We start from the raw sequence: 19,769 nt of genomic DNA, 5'->3' as shown, positions 1-19,769 counted from the left end.
TGAGATATCTTCTCTACAAAAGATATAAAAACTAGGCTGGGCATGGTGGCCCATGCCTGCAATACTAGCACTTTGGGAGACTGAGGCAGGCAGATCATTTGAGGTCAGGAGTTTGAGACTAGCCTGGCCAACATGGTGAAACCCTGTCTCTACTGAAAATACAAAAAAAATTAGCTGGGCATGGTGGCAGGCGCCTTAATTCCAGCCCTTTGGGAGGCTGAAGCATGAGAATTGCTTGAATGCGGGAGGCGGAGGTTGCAGTGAGCCACGATCGCACCACACTGCACCCCAACCTGGGCAACAGAGACTCCATCTCAAAAACTGTAATAATAATAAAAAATAAAAATACAAAAACTAGCTGGCCTTGGTGGTATGTGCCTGCAGTTAGAAGGCTGAGATGAGAGGACTGCTTGAACTCAGGAGGTCAAGGATGCAATGAGCCATGCTGGTACCACTGCACTCCAGCCTGGGTGACAGAGCAAGACCGTCTCCAAAAAAAAAGTACTGGTACCTGATCTTTGGAATCAAAACTAGGATAAATATCTGGGTTTTTGTTTTGTTTATTATGAGCACCCCAGGTGCTTCTTCTTTTTTTTTTTTTGAGATGGAGTCTCGCTCTGTCGCCCAGGCTGGAGTGCAGGGCGCAATCTTAGCTCACTGCAAGCTCCGCCTCTCGGGATCACACCATTCTCCTGCCTCAGCCTCTCCAGTAGCTGGGACTACAGGTGCCCACCACCATACCCGGCTAATTTTTTTTGTATTTTTAGTACAGACGGGGTTTCACCGTGTTAGCCAAGATGGTCTCGATCTCCTGACCTCATGATCTGGCCGCCTTGGCCTCCCAAAGTGCTGGTATTACAGGCCTGAGCCACTGCACCTGGCCCCCAGGTGCTTCTAACTTATATGACCAGCCCAACACTGTCCTAGGAACAAACCAGTGACCTAATTAGCTAACATGAACCAAACTGATAACACTTGCCCAGCTAAGTGAAGTGATGGTAGATGTATAGTAATTATACATCAAGATTAGTTTGGTAACTTAACAAATCTCAGCAATCTCTTACTCCCTTCATAACAGAAGTGTGCAGAATACAACTTTTCTAAGAGAGTATCTAAGGAAAATGTTGAAGTGAACAACTTAATCTGAGTCTTCTCCCTGCCAGCAATGCTTAGAACGGAGTAAAAGGGGGCAGCATTCTGGCATTACTCTAGATTCAGGGAAACCCTGCAACTGGTAGAAAACTCCTACTCAAAAAGATGTATAAACACGTACAAGGATGTTTTTTGTCCTTGACAGTAGGGGCTAAAATTTCTGGACACTATGTTAGAGTTGCTATTACAGAGAAACTAAGTGCTATGGATCTGTGGTTTCAGGTGAAGTAGAAAAAGAATGAATTTAGAAAATTGGAGGTTCAGGTTAGAAGGTTGTATGTTCTGAACAAAGGAACGAAGGTCTGTTGAAGATTTTGTATGGTGTGAATCCAAGTCACAAAGCTGAGCTGGGATCCAATTAGCTTCAATAGCAACAAATCTGATTTGAAGTCAAAGATGAACCTGTGGTTCTAATCAAAGGTAACTTACTTTAACCAGGAACACAGAAAACAGGGAGGGTGAGCTCAGCTTGCACCTAATGAGTTTATACTCATAGAGAATATTACAATCTTAATTTATACACTTGTCATCTGCTTTTACGCAATCCTCTAAGACAGTGGTCCTGGACATTGACTGCACACTAGAAGCATGCTAGGGCAGTGCTCCTCAAATTTTACTGTGCATAGGCATCATCTGGAGACCTTGTTCCAATTCAGCAGGTCTAGAGTGGAACCTGAGTCTATATTTCTAACAAGTTTCCTAATGATCCCCATGTATGTGGTCCTCAGACCACAACCTACATAGCAAGAACCTAGAGAACTTTTAAATATAGTTGCCTGGATCCCACTACTGAAAGACTTAATTATCTGGAAATGCAACCTGGACATTTGTATTTGTGATAGCTTCCCTGGTGTCTCTAATGCCCATCTAATGTGCCATGCTGTAAGTCATTATTTATATTTTACGAGTGGGGGATGGGGTCCCAGTTCTAGCTAAGATGGAGAATGCACACTCCACCCTATCTTGTCCGTTGATCACAACTAAAAATCCTGGAAAGAACACATAAAGCAAATATGCAAGGATGCTGAAAAGTAAGTTGAAGCAAGCAGACTGGGAAGATAAATCAAAACTCAAACAGTAGTAAGTTTCCTGCTTTTTTCTTCCCACAAATGTGAGCTTAGACTTGAGGACAGCCCAAATCTAACTGTGCAGTGAGTGGAGACAGAGAAAAGTTTCAAGAGAAATTCCTTCTGGACAGAGAACCAGAAAAGACGATGAATGGAAGAGGGACAATGGAGAGGGGGTGGATATCTGGTAATTTTTCTTCTCTCTCAGCTCTGCCTCAAGGCAAGTCCCAATTCTGAGTCTGCACACCTGTGGCTGGTGGTGGTCTCCTAAACTCTAAAAGAAAGTTCTTCTGACAAAAGAACCAGGAAAGAGATGATGATCTGAAGAGTATGGAGAAGGGAATTCATTTTATTTTTTTCTCTTAATTTTTCTCTCTCTCCATTTTGTCCAGGAAATGAGCCCCTCCACAGAAAAACGTATGAAAGCACAAAGAAGCTAAAATCCCAGTTTTCTCACCAAAGAACCACGAAAAGAAACTCTTGGGAGCTTGTGTACGAGGGATATCATGGGAAGGAGAAAAGTCCTCCACATTTGTGTATACAATCTCAAGTTTACCACCAAGATGCCCATGTGTGGAACTGACCCAAGACAGCAGAGCAAAGGCTTTGAGAACTGCACAATGGCACGGATGGCACACCTGGGACCTGAATGGCAATACAAAGGTTTTGAAAACTAAGTTCAAACTGGATCCGCAGCCCACAGAGGCAGTCTGAACCTAACCAGGTTAACTGCCCGCTAAAGCAAAACCAAAAAACCAAAAATATTTTCCAGAGGATTTTAACAGCATCCAGTCTTGTAACAAAATATTCAAATGTCCATGACATACTCCAAAATTATGTGACATATGAAAAATAAGGAATCCAAGATGTCTAACGTCACACAACACACAAACAGTTAAAACAGGGCTAAAACTCAGTTTTCTAACTATATGCCCAGGGCTTTCTCCACAGCCAGGTGACCTTGCTAGACAGTACAGTAACCCCAGTTAAGGGCTTAAGATACTGAACCAAATTAATTATTTAAACCTGAATCTGACCAAATGACAGAAATAAGAGTGTCTATTTTGCTTTCTTATCTATCTCGAGTTCAAATACTGAAGACTCCACGGACCCAAATCTCAAGGTGACTAGTCTTCAGAAGACCAGGCTCTACTTCTACTCCTCCAGGTAGTGTGTGCTCATTCTACCAGCAACAAATATTCCAGCTTGGGCCACGTTTTCTTTTTGAGACGGAGTTTCACTCTTGTTGCCCAGGCTGGAGTGCAATGGCGTGATCTCGGCTCACCGCAACCTTTGCCTCCCAGGTTCAAGTGATTCTCCTGCCTCTCAGCCTTCCTGAGTAGCTGGGATTACAAGTGCCCACCACCACGCCCAGCTAATTGTATATTTTTAGTGGAGACGGGGTTTCACCATGTTGGTCAGGCTGGTCTCCAACTCTTGACCTCAGGTGATCTGCCCACCCTCGGCCTCCCAAAGTGATGGGATTACAGGTGTGAGCCACCGCACCCGGCTGAGTCACTTGTTTTTTAAGACTTAAAATTTCTGCTCAGACTCGGCCAGTCACGGTGGCTCACGCCTGTAATCCCAGCACTTTGGGAGGAAGAGGCGAGTGGATCACTTGAGGTAGGGAATTCAAGACCAGCCTGACCAACATGAAGAAACCCCGTCTCTACTAAAAATACAAAATTAGCTGGGCGTGGTGGCACGTGCCTATAATCCCAGCTACTCAGGAGGCTGAGGCAGGAGAATTGCTGGAACCTGGGAGGTGGAGGTCGCGATGGGCCAAGATCACATCATTGCACTCCAGCCTAGTAAAAAGAGCGAAAATCCACCTCCAAAAAAAAGAAAAAAAAATTCTGCTCAGACTCTCCTCTTTGAATTCTCTCCTCTCTAAGGAAGACCAAACCATTCATTCTCCCTCTTCAGTGATACCATTTCACAGTAATAGTCTTTGTAATACTTTTTAAACTCCTTTATTTGCCTGTTGCTCACCTGCTATAGAATTTTCCGACTACTTTAAGGGATGTCTTATTCACTAATTCTTCATCTCCTGGGTCTAACATAGTACATAATATAGGTATTCAATACGATATATATTTTTTTGAGACAGGGCCTTGCTCTGTCGCCCAGGCTACAGTGCACTGGCAAAATCATGGCTCACTGCAGCTTTGACCTCCTGGGTCCCAGCAATCCTCCCACCTCAGTCTCCTGAACAGCTGGGACCACAGGCTTATGCCATCAGACTCAGCTAATAATGTTTTTGATTTTTTGTAGAGAAGGGGTCTCCCTAATGTTTCCTAGGCTGGTCCCTGTTTATTAAACTTTGACAATACACCAAGTATTATGCCAGGTATTCTGCATGTTATCACAATTAGTCTTTATAAGCCACTTATAACCCACTTTTCAGAGGAGGAGAAAAGTATGCAATTGAGGTAAAGTAACCTGCCTGAGGTCACATATTTAAAAAGCCTCAGGTGTGAATGAATTCATGGAGGCTTACTTTGTAGTAGAAACCACTATCAACTGGGCAGTCAGATTCTCTTACTAAGTTTTGTGGATTTCCATAATTATATCTCTGTCCTGATCATAGATATTAAAAGATAATCTAGCTGTGAATGTATCAGCTATAATGCTAAACTGGAACATACCAAAATTAAAGAATATTCTTAACTCTTTTTTGTTTTCTTTACTCCTCTAGGCATCAAAGAGAAAAAAAGCAAGTTTCTAGGCAACCCATTCAGAACAAAGAATACGTACACGATGAAATAGATAGAAAACCAAAATCCAAGAACCCTAAAAGAAGCTAAAATTTTGTAATTACATAAGCAAACGGATTTATTTCCTACTGTTTCGGATTTTGATGCCGGTGGTAGAGGAGGAGTTACTGCAGTAGCAGAAGAAAAAGCATGGTAATCAATAGCACAGACTTAATTCCTTGCTAGTTGGGCAACCCTGGGCAAGTAACCTTTTAGAGTCTCTTTCCTGAAGTGTAAATTATTAGAAGTAACACCACTTTCCTTTTAAAAAAAAAAAAAAAAGAAAGAAAGAAAAGACAGGGTCTATGTTGCCCCAGGCTGGCCTTGAACTCCTGGACTCAAGCAATCCTCCTGCCTCAGCCTCCCAAATAGCTGGGATTACAAGCACAAGCCATCATGCCCAACATCAAAGGATCGCTGTGAGCAATCAGACAATACACAAACTATATATTACAATGCCTGGCACTTGGCAGGTTATTAGAAAAATGTTTAGAAAGTACAAAAATCACTTTTTGCTTCAAGGTAACAGGTACTGATCCATCCCATTGTAGAGCCAGAATTTCCTCTGAATGCTACTTCAGTTCATTTTTCCTAGCTTTCTTCCTATTATGGCAGCCCACTTCACACTGTGCATGTCATCTGTACCTCTGCTAGTACATCACTACTTCTGCTACAGAGTACAGTAGAAGTTTCTACTGTAACCTGCAGCATCTCCACCGGTCTGAAACATAAACCCACTGAACAAAGCCGGTAATTCACGTTTAATGCGTGTTTTCAAAAGACAATGACCACCAGTACCTACCATCTAAGTTTTTCCTGGTAGATCATTCAGCCAAGCACTTCACTGAAAGTAAGACTTCTCAGGTATCAGAAGAACAATTTATCTACCTTTACCTATAGAACTACTGATGCCTATTTCCCATGGTGTCTTGATAAACTGTCTAAAACTGCTTCACCAATTGTTTGCTAAGTATTGTATTTAAAACAAGCTTTTAAATAAAACGGCTTTTTTGACTTATTAAATAAAAAATAAAAAATAAACAGTCACTTACCTTCTATCTCCACCAAAGGTTCTTGGGTAAACTCCTGAAAGAATTTGTAGAAGAACTTACTACAAGCAGCCAAAACAGCCTTGTGAGCCTTAAAATGGTGTCCTAGGTAAAATTAAAAAAAAAAAAAAAATAATACACAAGCATGAAAATCAAATGTATAACTATATAAAAGACTGAAAAATCATAGAAAACAAAAAATAGGTCTTCCTTCATTACATAACTATATATTGAACTCAATGCAGAATATTCTTGGCAGCTATCTTGGCAAATGTTAATCTCAATTAGATAGGAAGCTAAAACTTCACTTCAAACTCCTTTAGTTTTATAAAGGCTAATTTACAACACTAGGTAAGGAGCCTCTTGCCACTTTGTTATTTCCAATTAAGTAGTGAGAAGCATATCCAACTCAGTTGAAACTGCTAAATAAAAGGACAACTCTTTAAAAGGTCACATATCATTTGGAAAAAGAGAAAAAAGCCGTAAACACAAAGCTGGATATGTCTGCTATGAAAAACATTTTAATATGCCTAATATTTGGAGGCTCCATCTATGGCAGACCCATAATTTTAAAAAGAGCTTACCTTGAGAAACCTATTTTCACTAAACAGAAAACATACAAGCTGGATTTTCTTTTATTATAGAGACAACTTCTAAGACTGGTAAAGACCCTACTTTATTTTGGAGATTGTCAAAGGGGGTATGAGTGCTGCAAAGGAATCTCTCTCATTCTCCCTTTTAGACCATTTGGGAAACTAGAAATCAACACTTCCCAAATGACTCCTGTGAGGGACTTCTCAAAGAAGCTTACCAACAAGAGGCTATGAACCAAACATTTTGAGACATCCTGTCCCCAACGCCATCATCTTGCACTCAACAGGATGTAAGAAGTTAAAATGAGATGAACACCAGACTACGTGGAAAGCGTGACTGATCAACCAGTCTTCTGCAGCACGCTGTGTGAGTGGACACTGACAAGTGCAATCTGGTCTGCAGGCTTTGGTAGGGAGACCATAGAGGATGTGTTTTTAAAAAAAAAAAAAAAAAAAAAAAGGCGGGTGTCCCAAGGACTGAAAAAAAACTGAAGCTAAAAATGCTCCTCTGCCCACTGCCCTACCCACCGTCGACAATTAGGGTGATGTCAGTAAAGCGGTCCTGCTCTCGCTGTTCATTCAATCGGTCCAGGATCATTTTATGATGTTCAGGGAACTCCTGAAGACATTCCATCGTCTCTTCAGCCTCCATGGCCGTCGGGCTGCTCTACAAAAGAAGAGCATGATAATGTACACCCATGAGCTCGGGCCGAGGAACAAAACCCCTAAAGCATAAAACAACAACAAAAAAACCCAGCAACGTGAAAAGAAAGGGGGAGGGTGAAGCAAGAGGAGAGAAAGGCGAGGGAAGAAAGGCGAGCCGAGCGGCCGCGGCGCGTTGGGGGCCGGAGTTGCGGCCGCGGGACTCCGAGCCTGACCTAATTGGAGTCGGGAGACGCGAGCTGGAGCGGGGTGGGCACAGCGCCGGAGGCTCCAAGCGCCGGGGCGCGCAAGTCCAACAAGGGAGGGGACTCGACAGCGGTGGCGGCCCTCTAACGGCCCGCCAAGCCCTTCTGCCCGGCCGGGGCTCCCGCCGCCCCGGGACCCGGTCCGGCCCGCGACCCACAACGACTCTCGGGTCGCCTCTCCCTCCCCCGCCCTCCCTCTTCTCCCCCGCCCCGACCGGGCCGGCACTCACTGAGGGAAGGAGGAGCGGCCCAGGCTTGCGCGTCACCTACGTCGACGCACAGCGTCACCACGTCAAGCTCCGGCTGACGCAGACGCCTTCCGGGCGCCGACCAGCAAGGGAACGGGCCACGCCCCTGCCCACACCCCTCAGCGAATGGGCGGGGCCCAGCGTGGGGATTTGGCGCTCAAGAAAGGCAAGGACTTGAGCTCTGAGAAGGAACCGGGCTGCGGTCGATTTGAGCTCGTGCAGGGCCTGGCAGTGCCAGAAGCTGGGAAACTAAGTCGCCGCTCTTCCACCTCTCACCCTCCCGAGCTTGACTCCAGGGGCGGACACTTCCCAACCCCAGCCCAGAATGAACGCGCCAACCGTCCTCAACCCAGCTACTGCGCGGCCCCTTCCGCCCCGTCCTGCCCCGCCCCCTTCCTTCCGAGACCTCGGTCGACCCGCCTTACCTAGCTCGTGGGCCGCCCTCCTTCCTCTCGGGCCCTCAGAGCCTCTTGTTCCCTGCTTTCCCCTCCCAGGGCATAATGCGCCCCACATCTTTCCTGACCCCTAACTCGTGGCTCGTCCTCCATTTTCTTCGTGAGAGCAGGGGCTCCACTTCTGCCTGGGGCCCGCGGGCGCACGTGCGCTCGGTTGGGCACCCGGGCGGCAGCGGCAACGACGGGCGCGAGCACGTTCCGGCCGCCGGGATCTTCCTCGGCGAAGCGCGCCCGACCGCAGCACGTGTTTGCTGGGCTCAGGACCTGGGGCTGCTCAGAATTATTTACACCGGATCCCCTTACTGCAGACCTTCCCCACTCTTTTAAAGAATCCAGACCGGGCGCGGTGGCTCACGCTTGTAATCCCAACGCTTTTGGGAGGCCTAGGCGGGCGGATCACATGACGTCAGCAGTTCGAAACCAGCCTGGCCAACATGGCAAAACCCCGTCTTGACTAACAAAAATTATACAGGCGTTGTGGTAGGCGCCTGTAATCCCAGCTACTTGGGAAGCTGAGACAGAATAGCTTGAAGCAGGGAGGTGGAGGTTGTAGTGAGCCGAGGTAGTGCCACTGCACTTAAGCCTGGGCGACAGAGCGAGACTCCGTCTAAAAAAAAAAAAGTCCAGTGACCCACAGTCAGCTGCATGTGACTGCTTCCTTCATTCCTCCAAAGAAATATTATATATAAATACATTTTGAGGATAATTCTGTAATTGAGATTTATTTATTTTTTCTCTCAAAGAACTTGAGAATTGGGATTAGGGAGGAACTCAAATAGCTATATGCTAAAAATGTAATCATTATTTCAACAGACATGTATTGAGAATCCTAGTACTAGGCACTGAGAAATCGAGCTGTGAACAAGGTACCTGTGGTTTCTGCCTTTCTGAATCTTAAGTCGTAGAGTCCATGGATATTTTGAACACTAATTGCCTAGGTGCTTACTGATGAGTTTTGCAACACCTGAAGAACAAAGTAACTAGGTGTCAAGGATAGGCAGTTGACCTATAAGAAGAGATGTGGGCAGGTGCGGTGGCTCATGCTTGTAATCCCAGCACTTTGGGAGGCGGAGTTGGGGAGGAGGAGTTAAGCCCAGAAGTTTGAGGCCAGCCCGGGCACATCGCGAGACCCCATTTGTATTAAAACAAAAAAAAATGTTTTTAAGTGATGTGAAGTCTAAGTGTTCTTAGCCAAAAGTATAGCACATGCAAAGGCACCAGGATTATAGCATTCAGGAAACTGAAAGAATGTTGCTGGATAGACGCACAAAGGTGCCTTATAAACAGTGTCGAAGATGTTAGATTTTCTTTTTGCAAGGGGAAGCCTTGACGTATGGTGACATCCTAATGTTTGCTTTTTAAAGAGATAATTCTAGCCTTAGTATGGAGAACAGATTAAATGGGAAAAGCTGCTAGGAGTAGAGATCAATTGGGAGACTGTTAGTAATGTAGATGAAACCATGGGGGAAAATGGAACTAGAGAGCTGGTCAGAATCTAGAGATAGGCTGGGCGCAGTAGTTCAGGCCTGTAATTCCAGCACTTTGGGAGGCCCAGTAGGGGAGGATCGCTGGAGCTTAGGCGTTCAAGGCGAGCCTGGGTGACATGGTGAAACATCCTCTCTACAAAATACAAAAAAATTAGTGATGGTGTGCACCTGTTGTTTCAGCTACTTAGAAGACTGGGGTGGGAGGATTGCTTGAGCTTAGGGAGGTTGAGGCTGCAGTGAGCTGAGATCGTGCCACTTCACTCCAGCCTGGGCAACAGAGTGAGACCCTGTCTCAAAAAAAATAAAATAAAATCTAGAGATGGAACCAACATTGGCTGTAAAGCATGCCATGGATACTAAATAAATATTGCTAGATACATTGGTGACAAGGGAGAAGGAATAGTCAAAGATGGCTCCTGGATTTCTGGCTTGAGCCTGTAGATTGTTGGTACCATCTACCAAACTAGGAAACACAACTGGCGGAGCTGGATGGGGAGAGAGGATGGAACCAGAGGTGTTATTATAAGGAGATGATGTTAGAAGCCCTTGGATATATGGGCCTACATATAGTTTAGGGAAGAAGCCTAACGGTAGAGATAGAGATTTGCAAGTTTACAGCATAGAAGGAATATTGAAGTGTTAAGAATAGATGGGATTGTTTAAAGAGAGTCTGCAGGGGTGATAGGCTAGCAGCTTGTAGATTGAATTGGTGTTTTAAAATATTATCATCAGCTGGGCGCGGTGGCTCATGCCTGTAATCCCAGCACTTTGGGAGTCCGAGGTGGGTGGATCACGAGGTCAGGAGTTTGAGACCAGCCTGACCAACATGGTGAAACTCCGTCTCTACTAAAAATACAAAAATTAAGTGGGCGTGGTGGCATGTGCCTGTAATCCCAGCTACTCTGGAGGCTGAAGCAAGAGAATTGCTTGAACTTGGGAGGCGGAGACTGCAGTGAGCCCAGACCGTGCCACTGCACTCCAGCCTGAGCCACAGAGCGAGACTCCGTCTCAAAAAAAAAAAAAAAAATAGGCTGGGCGCGGTGGCTCACGCCTGTAAGCCCAGCACTTTGGGTGGCTGAGGCGGGCAGATCATGAGGTTAGGAGATCGAGGGCATCCTGGCTAACACAGGGAAACCCCGTCTCCACTAAAAATACAAAAAAATTAGCCAGGCGTGGTGGCGGGCTCCTGTGGTACCAGCTACTTGGGAGGCTGAGGCAGGAGAATGGCATGAACCCAGGAGGCAGAGCTTGCAGTGAGCCGAGATCACACCACTGCACTGCAACCTGGGTGACAGAGTGAGACTCCATCTCAAATAAATAAATAAATAACACATAAGTTAAATTAAATAGTATCATAATCGTTACTATTCACACAGTCCGCCACCACCGCCTGGCTAATTTTTTGTATTTGTAGTAGAGATAGAGTTTTGCCATGTTGGCCAGGCCGGTCTCGAACTTCTGACCTCAGGTGATCCACCTGCCTCCGCCTCTCAAAGTGCTGGGATTACAGGCGTGAGCCACCGTGCCTGGCCATGGTGTTTCTTAAGATGAAGAAATTATAAAAAAGTGGGCTTTTTGGAAATTCCAGTATATAGGGCTGCTCCTCTTTTACAGCAATTGAATTTAACCAAATGGAGAACCCTTTTCTATATAGGATTTGAGCTGTCCAGTTCACTACAATCCCCACCAGTTTCTAATGTTTTGGACTCAGCTATCTTAATTCATTTTCCTTATTTGCTTAGTCCCTAAAGGCATTTGAGTTTGGGACTCCTAGTCTATAGGGTCAGAATAGAAGAGAGTGTAAGACTTTTTACCTAAAAAGTATCAGTGTTTATGGATTGAGTTGAAAAGGAAGAAGCTGAAAGGACTGAGTACTGCAGCTGAAGAAAGATGGAAAACTGGAAGAGTATGACATCAATAAGGCCGTGAAAGGAGAGTGTTTCAAAACAGAGGGTGTGGGCCAGGTGCAGTGGCTTATGTCTGTAATCCCAGCACTTTGGGACGCCAAGGATCACCTGAGGCCAGGAGTTCGAGACCAGCCTGACCAACATGGAGAAACCCCATCTTAACTAAAAATACAAAATTAGCCATGTGTGGTGGTGGCAGGCACCTGTAATCCCAGTTACTCTGGAGGTTGAGGCAGGAGAATCGCTTGAAACCGGGAGGTGGAGGTTCAGTGAGCTGAGATGGCGCCATTGCACTCCAGCCTGGGCAACAAGACCAGAATTCCATCTCAAAAAAAAAAAAAAAAAAAGAGAGAGAGAGTGTGGTTAGCAATGCCAAATGCTGCCAAGTGGTCAGGCTAAAAAGAGATTGGAAATGGTCTGGTATATTTAGCATCATGAATGTCTTTGGCAGAAGACCTTAGCAAGAAAAGATTCAACGGAGTTCTGAGGGGAAGAAAGGGGAGGTGAGAAGTCTATATTCAGGTAGGTTAAGAAATAGCTAGGAAAATTGGGACAGCAATTTTAGAACTTTCATTTAAAAATGAGAGAAGAGATGAAAGGAGTACCTGTAGAGTCTAGCCAGTTTTACTATTTTTGTGTGTTTGGATGGGAGAGACTTAGGCTATTTAAATGGTAAGGGGGAAGGATCCAGCAGAGGAAGAAGATAAAAATACAAGAGGAAAAGGAGTAATTGTACAAGAGAGGGATTAATGGATTGAAAGTTCTTAGGAGTGTAGATTAGCTTTCAAGAAGTTAAGGAAATTCCTATCAAACTGAAGACCTCTATTTTCTTCCTTAGATAGATGGTCATGTCATCTACTAAAAAGAATAGGAGAGAAAAAGTGTTTGTGTGTTGGGGATGAAGAAGTTTCATGAGCTTGAAAGATGTATTAGTTATTGAAGGCAAGGTAACCAATTACCCCAAATCCTAGTGGCTTAAAACAATATTATTATTTCACACTTTCTGTGGGTTAGAAATCTAAGTGTCACATAGCTGGGCTTTCAGGGTCACTCACAAGGCCCCTGTGGAGTTGTCAGGTAAGGTGGCTTTAATTTCAAGGCTCCAGTGGGGAAGGATCTGCTTCCAAGGTCACTCAAGTGGTTCTTGACAGAATTTAGTTCCTCCCTGGCTCTTAGACTGAAGACTTCAGTTCTCCGCAAGGCCTCTGTTCATGCTAGGCTCTGCACAGGACATGGCAGCTAGAGTCCATCAGAGTGAGAAGGCAAGAAGGGGTGAGCAAGACAGAAACCAAAGTCCTCTTGTATTCCAATCTCAGAAGTGACATTCCATCACTTTTGCCATATTCTACATTTTAGAAGCAAGCCACCAGGGTCAGGCTACACTCAAAGGAAAGTAATGACACAAAGGCACAAATAGCAGAAGGCATGATCATTGGGAACAATCATAGACGCTGCCTACCACAGAACAGAATGGAAAGGATTTGAAATGGACCCTGGACACAGTAATAACCCAGTAGCATCAACAGGAAGCACAGCAATAACAGCATGCAGTAGGAGTTGGTGGCCAGGAATTTATATGATAGCAATCTGCCAGACATTATGATTTCCACTGGTAACATTCATAGTCAGGTACATGGTAAATGACTTAGAATGAGTTATTGTTAAAACACAGTTCCCTGTGGTGCAGATGTTGTGCCAGTTAATAATGAGCAGGTTTATAGATTTTCTATGGAATCAAAATAGATTATTCAAACTTAGTAAGAATTGACAAATAGTTCTGGCTACCTAGTGGTATCCAGGCACTTTTATATGTTTCAACGCAACATTAGGAAGAAAATAACAGAGTGGTTAAGAAGGTTGGTTTGACAGCCTGGGTTGAAATCTTGTTTCAACCTATTAGCTGGGTGATTTCAGGCAAGTAGTTTAACTTCATTAAGCTTCCATTTCCTCACCTTTGAAACAGTGTTGTTGGAAGCAAATGAGGTAACATACAGGAAACACTTGGATTAGTAGCTGGTATACATTAGCTTTCAGCAAGTGGTCATTATCGTTATATTCCAGCATAAGATTTACATTCTACCTGCTGGACTTAAAAAAAAAGAAAAAAAAAGTGGTCCGGCACGGTGGCTCATGCCTGTAATCCTAGCACTTTGGGAGGCCAAGGGAGGCAGATCACAATGTCAAGAGTTCAAGACCAGCCTGGCCAACATAGTTAAACCCCATCTCTACTAAATACAAAAATTAGCCGGGTGTGGTGATGCGCCTATAGTCCCAGCTACTCGGGAGGTTGAGGTAGGAGAACTGCTTGAACCCAGGAGGCGGAGGTTGCAGTGAGCTAAGATGGCGCCACTGTACTCCAGCCTGGGTGACAGTGAGACTCCGTCTCAAAAAAAAAAAAGCATTTATGAAACAAAAAATGGGCTTGTCTTTGTGTTTGTCCAAAGGAACTGAAAATTCAGGGCATCCCCAATGAGCCCTCAGATACAGCAAGATTAAAAAAGGATCATGACAGGTCCAAACTTTTGGAAGAGCACATGATATTTTACATATGCCACAAATAAGAAACTGACACAATTGTTGGGGCTATTTCCTTCTTTTCTTTTTCAGGCAGCCTGCTGTACTTAGGAAAGTAGCATGCACTTAAGGAAAGTTACTTAGTTGTTTCCCAACTGGTGAATATTGGCCTTTACTTACATAGTAAACTCTAATGCTGGCTTGGAAACTCCCAATTTTGGAGGCACTGCATCATTCCTGCGGTGCTGGGAAAGAAGGCAGGACAGGGGCCAGATAGCAAAAATCACAGAAGATAGTGTGCTAAGTAGGAACTGCACACCAGGCCAGAAATTTTCTTTTCAGCAGTGTTGTTCACAGTGGCGATTAAATCCTTTGCCCAAATTTGGCTCTTGTCCCATCTTGGCATAATAATATGAAAAGCAATAATAACCAGGTGTGGAAATAGTTGCTGCTCTCCTAGATTGGAGACCTCCAGGATGTTGCTATTTTCAAAGGGTCCACTAATATCCAAGTAGTTCTGCCTTTATTGTTTTATTTTTATTGCAAACTTGGAACTCATTGGACCCCGCTCCTTCATCTTTTTGTGGATTAGCCTCTTTTCCTCTACCTCTTAGTGCTGGAGTGTCCCAGTTCAAAACTTTTTTTTTTTTTTTTTTTTTGAGACAGAGTCTTGCTCTGTCGCCCAGGCTGGAGTGCAGAGGTGTGATCTTGGCTCACTGCGACCTCCATCTCCCAGGTTCAAGCGATTCTCCTGCCTCAGCCTCCTGAGTAGCTGGGATTATAGGTGCCCGCCGCCACACGTGGCTAATTTTTTTCTGTATTTTTATTAGTGGTGGGGTTTCACCATGTTGGCCAGGCTGTTTCTTGAACTCCTAACCTCATGATCAACCCGCCTCAGCCTCCCAAAGTGCGGGGATTACAGGCGTGAGCCACCGTGCCCAGCCAGTTCATCACTTTAAATGTCATTCTAATATATTTGGGATTAAATCTGTTATGTTAACATTTGTTTTCTACTTGTCTTACTGTTCTGTTACTTTCCTCTTCTTTCTTACCTTATTTTGGATTTTTTAATGATTGTAATTTCTCTATTAACTTGATAGTTATACATTCTTTTAGTGGTTAACCTAGAGATTACATCGTGAATTCTAGACTTAAAACATCTAAATAAGTTACCCTGTTCCCAAACAATGATACTTTAATTTCCTTCATTCTTCCTCCACCCAGGTCTTTTGCTTTTTAAATTCATATATTTTAAATCCCAGAAGACATTGTTTTGATTGTTTCACGTGGTTAACTTCCATTCAGATTTGCACACAAGGGTAAATCCTTTATGTTATGCATTATTTAATTTCTACTTCTAAACTTCAAACTATTTTCACTTTCTGGTGGTGACAAATTCTCACAGATTTTGTCTGAAGTCACCTTTATTTTCACTTGCTGGATAGGCAGCCTCTAAGATGATTACCAAAGAAGGCCAGTACTACAGTGAGGAGAGTGAGGCATTTGTCTGGAGTGCCAAAAACTCAGAAATCAAGATAAGTAATGGTTTAACACAACGTTTTTTTTGTTTTGTTTTGTTTTGTTTTTTTTTAGATGGAGTCTCACTCCTTTGCCCAGGTTGGAGTGCAATGGCCCAATCTTGGCTCACTGCAACCTCCACCTCCTGGGTTCAAGCGATTCCTCTGCCTCAGCCTCCCAAGTAGCTGGGATTATAGGCATGTGCCACCACACCTGGCTAATTTTTTGTATTTTTAGTAGAGACAGGGTTTCACTATGTTGGTCAAGCTGGTCTTGAATTCCTGACCTCATGATCTGCTTACCTCGGCCTCCCAAAGTGCTGGGATTATAGGTGTGAGCCACTGCACCTGGCCAACACAACTTTTTCTTTTTTTTCTTTTTTAGACAGATTCTCATTCTGTTGCCCAGGCTGGAGTGCAGTGGCGCTATCTCGGTTCACTGCAACCTCCACCTCCTGGGTTCAAGCGATCCTCTTGCCTCAGCCTCCCGAGTAGCTGGGACTACAAGCATGAGCTACCCTGTGTGGCTAATTTTGAGAGGTGAAGCTAGCTGGACTTCCTGGGTCAAGTGGGGACTTGGAGAACTTTTCTGTCTAGTGAAAGGATTGTAAACACACCAGTCAGCACTCTGTATCTAGCTAAAGGTTTGTAAATGCACCAATCAGCCCTCTGTAAAAATGCACCAATCAGCGCTGTGTGTAGCTAAAGGTTTGTAAATGCACCAATCAGCACTCTGCAAAAACAGACCAATCAGCACTCCGTAAAATGGGCTAATCAGTGCTCTATAAAAGACCAACCAGCAGGACGTGGGCAGGGCCAAATAAGGGAATAAATGGTGGCCACCCGAGCCAGCAGCCGCAACCCGTTTGGGTCCCCTTCCGTGCTGTGGAAGCTTTGTTCTTTCGCTCTTTGCAATAAATCTTGGTGCTGCTCACTCTTTGGGTCTGCACTACCTTTATGAGCTGTAACACTCATGACAAAGATCTGCATCTTCACTCCTGAAGTCAGCGAGACCACAAACCCACTGGGAGGAAGGAACAACTCCGACGCGCCACCTTTAAAAGCTATAACACTCACTGCGAAGGTCTGCGGCTTCACTCCTGAAGTCAGCATAGACCATGAACCCAAGAGAAGGAAGAAACTCTGGACACATCTGCACATCTGAAGGGACAAACTCCGGACACACCATCTTTAATAACTGTAACACTCACCACGAGAGTCCGCGGCTTCATTCTTGAAGCCAGCGAGACCAAGAATACACTGAAAGGAACCAATTCCGGATGTAATTTTCGTGTTTTTAGTAGAGATGGCATTTCAGCATGTTGGCCAGGCTGTCTCGAACTCTTGACTCTGAGATCAGCCCGCCTCGGCCTCCCAAAGTACTGGCATTACAGGCGTGAGCCACCGCACCTGGCCACAACATTTTAAAAAAGCAAAATGAACACAAGACTTTGATTTTGGGGCAGATGGAGTAGTTGTATTTTTCCTTATTTCTCCCACTAAGTACAATTTAAAACTCTGGATATGATCTGGAAAACAAAATTGGCTGGGCACGGTGGTTCACGCCTGTAATCCCATCACTTTGAGAGGACGAGGTGGGCGGGTCACTTTAAGTCAGGAGTTTGAGACCAGCCTGGTCAACCTGGTGAAACCCTGCTTCTACAAAAAAACAAGCCAGGCATGGTGGCGGGCGTCTGTAATCCCAGCTACTCGGGAGGCTGAGGCAGGAGAATCACTTGAACCCTGGAGGTGGAGGTTGCACTGAGCCAAGATCGCACCCCTGCACTCCAGCCTGAGGGACAGAGTGAAAAAAGAAAAAAAAAAAAAACCCGAAAGATTGAGAGAAAAAAGCAAACTGACTATAGGCATCTCAGAAACTGAAGAACAACACAGTGGCAAACTCCCTGAATTTTATTTTTACATGTCACAGACTTTGAGTTAAAGAAGCCGGGCAAGCCAGGAATGCCAATGAGCATAGGAAAAAACAAAACTCTTAAGGAAAGCCTGCTCTTTAGCCAAAGGCTCAGGAAAGGGGCTGTCTAGCAAAACAAAAGTTTTAGACAAAAGTCATAGTATTGAGGCCAAATACCATGGAAAGAAATGTGAACCCACCTGCATCCATGTCAGAAAGGATATGGCCAGCATAGGGGTTCCTACCTGTAATCCCAGAACTTTGGGAGGCTGAGGCCAGCGAGTTGCCTGTGCTCAAGAGTTCAAGACCAGCTTGGCCCACGTGGTAAAACCCCATCTCTTCTAAAAACCACAAAAATTAGCCAGGTGTGGTGGCGCGCCTGTAATCCCAGCTACTCAGGAGGCTGAGGTGGGAAAATCACCTGAGCCCAGGGAGGTTGATGGTGCAGTAAATCAGTGCACTTCAGCCTGGGTGACAGAGCGAGAACTGTTGTGGTAAGGAGCCTAAGCATCTGCCCTCTTCAGACTATAACGAGGCACCTCAATTCCCACCTTTTTAGGGTGGTGTCAGAGAGGCCAAGTCTTAGTCAGAGCTCAGACTTTCATCCACACCTAGCAGTAACAAGGTTATCCTTCCTCTTCTCCTAAGGTAATGTCAGAGGAGGCCTGATGGAGAGTCAAGACTTTCACCATTATCCCGCAGGAATAGGACTATTTTCACTTTCAGTGTTGATGCAGACCATGAGGGGAGCCAGAACTCCTGCTCCTCCCCAGTAATAACCAGGTGCAACCTCCTCTTTGGGTGTCAATGGAGGTCAGTTGGGAAACTTGGACTTCTGCCTCCATCCAGCAGTAATGAGCTGGCACCCCACCTCCTTCCTCTATGGGAGCAGTGTCATAAAGAGCCAGGTAAAACAGATGGTTCAAAGAAAACTCAGAGTCTCCTAACTTCTGAAAATATACAGGTTTCAATTTTTAAAATCACTCATACTTAAAAGCAAAAATCAGGAAACTCAAACTAAACGTAAAAGACAATAAATAGATACCAACACTGAGATAAAAGAGATATTGTAATTAGTAGACAAAAACCATGATAAAAGCCATGTAAAAAATACTTCAAGGAGCAATTATGAACATGCTTGAAACAAATTTTTTTTTTTTTTTTTTTTTTTTTGAGAAGGAGTCTCTCTCTATCGCCTAGGCTGGAGTGCAGTGGCGCAATCTCGGCTCACTGAAAACTTTGCCTCCCTGGTTCACACCATTCTCCCACCTCAGCCTCCTGAGTAGCCGGGACTACAGGCATCCACCACCATGCCCGGCTGATTTTGTTTTTGTGTTTTTAGTGGAGACGGGTTTCACCATGTTAACCAGGATGGTCTTGATCTCCTGACCTCATGATTCACCCGCCCCTGCCTCCCAAAGTGCTCGGATTGCAAGCATGAGCCACTGTGCCGGGCCGAAACAATTTTTTTAAGCCTCAGTAAAGTAACAGACGATATAAAGAAGAAGAAAATGGAAATTTTAGAACTGAAAATTCAGTAACTGAAATTAAAAGTTCAGTGGATGAGCTGAACAGAATACTAGAGAATACAGAGAATCAGTGAAGTGGAAACCAAAAGAATCAAAACAACGCAATTTAAAGAGCAGAGAAAAAATTGACTGAAAAAAATAAGTAGAGCATCGGGAATCTATGTGGCTGTAATGGAAGATTTAACATTCGTGTTCTCAGAAACCCTGAAGGAGAGGAGAAAGAGTGAGGCTGAGAAAGTACTTGAGGAAATAATGGTTGAAACACCCCAAATTTGGTAAGATTTGGTACAGATTCAAGATGCTGACCAAACCCTAGAAAGTATAAACTAAAATAAATCAACCCCAATAATCATAATTAAGCTTATAAAAATTAGAGGCAAAAAAAAATTATTGAAAGCATTCAGAAAAAGAAACAAAACCCAAAACCTTGCCTACAGGGAAAAACAATTCAAATGACAGCAAACCTCTCATCAGAAACCACAGAGGCCAGAAGGAAGTGGCACAATATTTTTTTTATGTTGCTGTTGCTCAATTCTCAACCTCCTGGTGAGATTCCAAATATCCATTTATTAGACTTTCTTGTTGTATACTCTATGTCGTTTCCCATCTGTTCTGTACTTCCCATCTCTTGTCTTTTCTCCTTGGTTCTGCATGGGCATTTTCTTCTGATTTTTC

General features: G+C 44.3%; 1 protein-coding gene across 22 annotated transcripts in view; it reads right to left on the bottom strand.

Moving 5' to 3' along the window:
• Positions 1 to 19,769, bottom strand: part of ZNF131 (zinc finger protein 131) — a 115,830-nt gene that overhangs the window by 45,204 nt on the left and 50,857 nt on the right. For 3 of the 22 annotated variants that reach the window (XM_033179472.1, XM_033179474.1, XM_033179475.1), the window contains 2 exons: positions 7,146 to 7,284; positions 6,028 to 6,129 (listed from right to left, as the gene is read on the bottom strand). In XM_033179472.1, the coding sequence (XP_033035363.1) occupies positions 6,028 to 6,129; positions 7,146 to 7,284 (241 nt within the window). Of the gene's footprint in view, positions 1 to 6,027; positions 6,130 to 7,145; positions 7,285 to 7,495; positions 8,000 to 8,198; positions 8,573 to 19,769 lie in introns of those variants that run through there. The other 19 variants (XM_033179489.1, XM_033179492.1, XM_033179477.1 and 16 more) reach the window with 16 other exon arrangements.

The sequence above is a fragment of the Trachypithecus francoisi genome, unplaced genomic scaffold (genome assembly GCF_009764315.1).
Source record: "Trachypithecus francoisi isolate TF-2019V2 unplaced genomic scaffold, Tfra_2.0 Lachesis_group2, whole genome shotgun sequence".
In the NCBI taxonomy this organism is placed as follows: domain Eukaryota; kingdom Metazoa; phylum Chordata; class Mammalia; order Primates; family Cercopithecidae; genus Trachypithecus; species Trachypithecus francoisi.
The sequence above is the reverse complement of the archived record's forward strand: the minus strand, read 5'-3'. Positions and strand labels throughout refer to the sequence as shown.